General features: G+C 44.4%; 1 protein-coding gene across 1 annotated transcript; it reads left to right on the top strand.

Moving 5' to 3' along the window:
- Positions 1-557: 557 nt before the first annotated feature.
- Positions 558-1,340, top strand: LOC149159761 (uncharacterized). Its single transcript, XM_089434417.1, has one exon. It carries the CDS (start codon positions 558-560, stop codon positions 1,338-1,340), a length of 783 nt encoding a protein of 260 aa, XP_089290543.1.
- The last annotated feature ends 4,754 nt before the right edge of the window (positions 1,341-6,094 follow it).

Genomic DNA, 6,094 nt, shown 5'->3' with positions numbered 1-6,094 from the left:
TAATTATACAATTAACATTTTTGTCTCCTCATGGGATGACCAAGTGGTTGGCACAATGGGATGTTATCCCCTCCACCTGGTTTCAAATCCCACGGAGGGACATCTTTGACCCATTATGATAAGGCTTAAGGAATAGGCTCCCCCTCCCTTATGGTGTCTCGCCTGTTGCTAAGTCATAAATTCTTGGTATATTTGACTTATGAGCTATTGGATATACTCTTGGTGTTATAGTGGCAGCTGCTAGGGTTGATCCTAACATTGATGATAGTTTTATGCTAATTCCGTTTGAAAAAAAATGAGAATATTCATGATCATTCTTTGTGAGAAGAATGAGTCCTTTGATATTATCTCCTCTCCTCCATCATTTTAAATGGGCACCTCTTAAGGGTATAAATACAATGTAGGTTGAAATGACAATTTTTTTTTGGAGTAAGTTGACATAATAAAAAAAATGTGGAGTGAAAACTTAGCTTTGCACCGAACTGGAGGATTGATCACGCGTCCATTGTTGCTGGTTGTGGCCGCTTGCCTGGCTGGGGCTCCCAAGCTTGATCAATATGGAGGCGCATACTCCCCCACAGGGGCCTCCCTCCCCTCCTCCGCCCTCTACCACTGAGGCGTTCAAAACTTTGCTGGCCTCTTTGCCAAAGAAGAAGATCATGGAAGCTACAAAGTTTGTGAGGAAACTTGAGGATATCCCTGAGATCGCCCTTCCTCCAGAAGGACCGATCCAAGTAGCTCTATCGCTGACAGATCGTGCCCTTGTTGGCCAGTTCACAGGTCTCTGGCCTTCCCCGAAATCCACAGAGAACTGGGTTGCCAGGAACTGGGCTCCTTTGATTAAAGGCAAGGTAACCTCATTCTTCCTCGAGAGAGGCTACTTTCTGTTCGAGTTTACTGCAAAAGAGGACAAAGATCTCATCTTCCGGAATGGCCCTTACTTCATGGGGCCCCAAGGCCTGTATTTGAATAAATGGATGCCAGACTTCGATCCGGCAGTGGATGTGCCTACAGCGGTCCCGGTGTGGGTGAGACTCCCCAACCTCCTAGTACACTGTTGGAATTGGGATTCTCTGAAGTACATAGGAAATACCCTTGGAAAATTCATAAATAAGGCGAACAGCAAAGATCAGTATGACTGCGCTAGAATTTGCGTGGAGGTAGATCTAGAGATCGGACTACCGGAAGCCATCAAAATAATCATAGGCCCCTGGACTCATATACAGAAACTGGATTATGAGCAGTTGCCGTTTAAATGTCGAAAGTGCCAAGTCTATGGACATTTCACTAGAGATTGTCCATCCAATGGTGTGGAAGAAAAAGGGAAGGATGAGGGCTAGAACCAGGCAAAGCGCTCCAAAACCTCTCATAAGAAGAATGCAAACGTGAATGCCAAAGTTCCACAGTCGGGTCCAGCTCAGAAACCTCCCATGGAAAACCAAGGGAATAAATTCGAGATCCTTGGATCGGCAATCATGATCTCTCAAGAGGCAGAAATTCCAAAGGAGGTTACTTCGTCTAAAGCCTCCCCCTCATCCAAAAGTGCAACAGAGAGATCCAAAGGGAAGATTTCAGAAGAGGAGGAGGAAACCCAAGAATCAGAGGAATCAGAGGAAGAAGGAGAAATAGGAGACTCTCAATCATCTCCCAGAAGATCCACAAGAGGACGCAAGTCTGCAAAGGAAAAAAGAGAGCAAGAAACCTATAAAGACAAACTTCAGGGCAGTCAACCAACACTAGAGAAATTACTAGCAAAAACCCTAAAGACGACGAGGAATCAAGCCTAGGGCTCCAAAGGAGCTCACCCCAACAAAAATAAATGATGAAGATAGTCTCCTGGAATTGTAGGGGAATGGGCACCAAAGCCAAGGAAGAAGCAATGAATAGTTTAATAAGACTAGAAGCCCCGGACATCCTTCTCATCTAGGACACTAAAATGGAGGACTCAACTTTCCTCCAAGCAAGCAAAAAATTTTGGAATAAAGACGGAGCGCATGCAACCTCTGCCCGTGGAGCTTCAAGAGGACTTGGGTCGCTCTGGAATCCTAATAAGTTCTCATCAATCTTTGAGTCCCTGAATACTCATTGGATTTTTTTAAAAGTGCAGCATTTAGAATCTAAGGAAATTATTTGCCTGTTCAATGTATATGATCCTAACAATGCAGGTGAGAAAAAAATATGTTGGGACTCCATAAAAATCCTGGCAGGTCTAGAGAACCTGGAAAATATAATCATAGCCAGAGATCTCAACCTCACCCTCCTCTCGTCAGAAAAAAGAGGAGGCAGTATCGTCAGGGATCCGGCAAGAGAATTAGCGGAAGACCTCATGCAAGAATGGGATCTGATAGACATTAAGCCGATTACTGGTAAGTTCACTTGGTCAAATAAGAGAGTTGGTCCGGGTTACATAGCGGCAAGACTTGATAGATTTTTGGTTCAAAGTTCCTTCCTACTTCTTGGGTTAGACGCTAGAATGCGCATTCTACACAGCAATGTTTTAGATCACAAGCCCATTAGCCTAGATTTGTTGACCCCCAAGGATCTAGGGCCTATACCTTTCAGATTTAGCTCACTCTGGACCAAAGAGGCAGACTTCATGGAAAAGGTCAGAGACTGCTGGAAAGATCCAGTCAAGGGCTCCGCTTTTTTTGTCTGGGAGGAAAAACTTAGAAGGGTAAAAGCCATGTTGAAAAATTGGGCTAAGACCTTGCCCAACCCTGCTGCTGAAAGGAAAAAAATCCAAAGCACTCTAGAAAATCAGCATCTCCATCTAGAAGCAGCTGAAATTACTAAAGATGAGCTGGAAAAGGAGGCCCAGCTTCAACAAAATTTCCACAAGGCCTGTCTGGCAGAAGAAGAATACTGGAGGCTCAAGTCCAAGAGTCTTTGGCTCAAATCTGGTGACAGAAACTCCTCCTTTTTCCATAAACAAGCCCAAGCCAGGAAATGTCGTAATTCCATCTCTGAAATAAAAGAAGATAACTGCACCCTGAAGGATTTTGCCAGCATCAAAAAGGAAACCTCAGAGCATTTTGAGAAGCTATATAGGGAAGACATAGAGTCTGATCAAAACGTTATTTTGTTGGACGTTGTCCCCAACCTTATCACTTCCAGAATGAACCAGGCACTTGAAGGAAAAATCAATCAAAATGAAGTCAGGGAAGCCCTCTTCGCAATGGACCCCGATAAAGCCCCGGGACCGGACGATTTTACTCCTAGATTTCTCCAGACCTGTTGGCAGATTGTTGAGAAGGAGTTCTTCAAAATGATTCAGAAGTCCCAAGAATGTCAGAAAATTGGAGGTTGCACAAATTCAGCTTTTCTCGCCCTCATCCCTAAAGAAAAAGGTGCAAACTCTTTCAACAGATTTCACCCAATCTCCTTATGCAATATTGGGTACAAAGTGATAGCTAACAGGTTGAAGAAAATTCTCCCCAAAATCATCCCGGAGAACCAAGGTGGATTTATTCATGGCAAGCAACTTGTGGACAACTTCGTTCTGGTCCAAGAGGCAATTCATTCCAGCCTTCGCCGAAAAGAAAAAGGTATGGTTATTAAACTAGATCTAGCAAATGCATTTGATCGTGTTAGACATAGCTTTTTGTTTGATGTGTTGCACAAACTGGGGTTCGGTCAAAATTTCATCAAGTGGATTAGAGCCTGTATTTCGGAACCCTGGATTGCCCCCCTGGTGAACGGTAGGGCTGCTGAGTTTTTCAAAGCCTCTAGAGGGCTGAGGCAGGGGTGTCCCCTCTCACCCCTCCTATTCGTGCTACAGGCTTCTGTCCTCAGCTTTTATTTAGAAAAGAAACAGCAAGATCAAGACATCGCTGGCCTGTGCATTGCAAGAGGGGTAAAGAGCATCAACCACGCCCTCTTCGCTGATGATACCTTGCTGCTGGGGGCTGCAACTCCTCATTCGGAAATTAAATTTGAAGAAGTGTTGGAATACTACTGTAAGGCTTCGAGCAGCGTATTAAATAATGGCAAATGCCATACCTACTATTGGAATATACCTGCTTCAACCGCAAGCTCCATTGCTAGATGTCTAGGCTTTACAGCCTCTACATCTTGGTCCTCATTTAAATATCTTGGACTGCCCATCTTTCACAAGAGGGCCTTGAACAAAGACTAGAATCCCCAGATAGACAAATTCAAAGCAAAAATGCAGGCCTGGGGATCCTCCTGGCTCAACATAGCGGGAAAATCAGTGCTCATCAAAGCAGTGCTTAGCAGCCTTCCGTTATTCAAATTCTCTGTTCTCTTGGCGCCTATGGGAATCATTAAAAAGATGGAGGAGCTAATAAGAAAATTTTTCTGGAAAGGAGGTAAACAAAACGAGAAGAGGATTCCCCTAGTCAACTGGGAAATTGTCACTAGACCGATTCAGGAGGGAGGACTGAACTTCAAAGACCTCAGTGTTCAAAACTTAGCCATGGGAGCCAAATTGATTTGGAAAATCATAGCTCCAAATCCAGGTTGGGTCCAAATTTCACTATGGAGAAAATACTTCAGAGGATTGAGACTCAAATGCCTGGAACAGCCCAAAAATCAACTCAAAACCCCTTTCAGCATGATCAACAGCAAAATTGGCTCACTGATAAGAAACCATTCCTTTTGGATTCCAGGAAATGGGAAACGCATTAACCTGTGGAATGACAGTATATTGAATAGACCCCCGCTGGCAGACTCGGGTTCCATGATAGAGCTGAAGCGATGGATGACAGAGGCTGACATCTGCATGCTATGGGACCTCTCGAACTGGAATGGTGACGTTTGGACGGGTTGGAAACAACTCCTAGTTCCACTCGCCTTACAAACTGAATTGACAATGTTCACCATGATGATGCATGGGCTGGCTCCAATACACGCACGCAGACAGGATGTGAGAGGATGGGGCTCGAATATGGCAGGTTACACGGTGGCTCAGGGCTACGCTAAGTGTCTAGAGCGGCCTCACGTGCCTCCCAATCCTGCCCCCTGGGTTGGCATATGGAAACTCCCTTCAATTCCAAAAGTCGATCACTTCTGCTGGCTACTTTGCCACCAAAAAATTCTAACAGACGACAGGCTACAGAAAAGGGGCATCTCTAGACCTTCAAGATGCTCGCTATGCAAGGAAAGCTTGGAATCTACCCTTCACCTCATGATAGAGTGCAAATTCACAGTTTTCATCTGGCAGGAGCTTCTTGGTTCATGGAATTATAAGTTCACCTTCCCCTACTCTGTCCCGGACCTGTTTGCGGGATGGATGGCCAGATATCCAGGCCCAAATCCAAAAAATAAAATAGTCAGGGCAGCTTGGAGTGCTCTGCCTAAATTCATCAGCTGGCAAGTCTGGTTGGAAAGGAATAGAAGGATATTCCGAAATAAGGAACAGGACTTCAGAATAGTTGCAAATTCAGTGAAATGTCAGCTAGTTGAGTGGCTGGGAGACAAAAGAGATGATTCAAATCTAAGCCAGCAAGACATTGATTTGGGAGCTGCCCTCAATTTCAAATTTCAAAAATCGAAAAGCACATCTACATCTCTCAAAGACTGGCAAATCAGGAAAAATGAAGAAGATTTTCAATCTTGGCTGTCCAAACTAACACTTCCCTCTCTCTTCTTTGATGGGGCAGCCAAAGGAAATCCAGGAATTGCTGGAGCAGGAGGGCTCATCATAAACCCAGATGAAACATCTTCACACAGATTTGCTTGGGGATTAGGCCATTCCTCAAGCATACAAGCTGAAGCAATGGCCCTTTTTCAAGGAATCAAACTTCTCAAAGAGCTGGGCCTCAAGGAGGCAAATGTCTTTGGGGATTCCCAGGTTATCATCAAAGCAGTGGCGACCAATTCTAATCCAGCGGATCTGCAGCTCGCAAGGATAATCACAAGGATCAAAGGCATGGCAAAGTCCCTGAAATTGAATTACTTTCATGTCTTGAGAGAAAATAACAAAGAAGCAGACATGGAGGCAAACAAGGCAGTCCAGTTAGTTGCTGGAACTATTCTTAGAGACAATGAAATCTTTTGGGACCCAATCCCCTAAAGAGCCATGTTTTACTGCATATTATTGAAACAGTTTGTTTGTATTTTTAAGCTCAGGAAC

The sequence above is a fragment of the Pinus tabuliformis genome, chromosome 5_2, assembly GCF_031772625.1.
Source record: "Pinus tabuliformis cultivar Carrire ecotype Pingquan chromosome 5_2, CPIR1, whole genome shotgun sequence".
Lineage (NCBI taxonomy): Eukaryota > Viridiplantae > Streptophyta > Pinopsida > Pinales > Pinaceae > Pinus > Pinus tabuliformis.
Note: the sequence above shows the minus strand (reverse complement) of the source record. Positions and strands in the feature narration are given on the sequence as shown.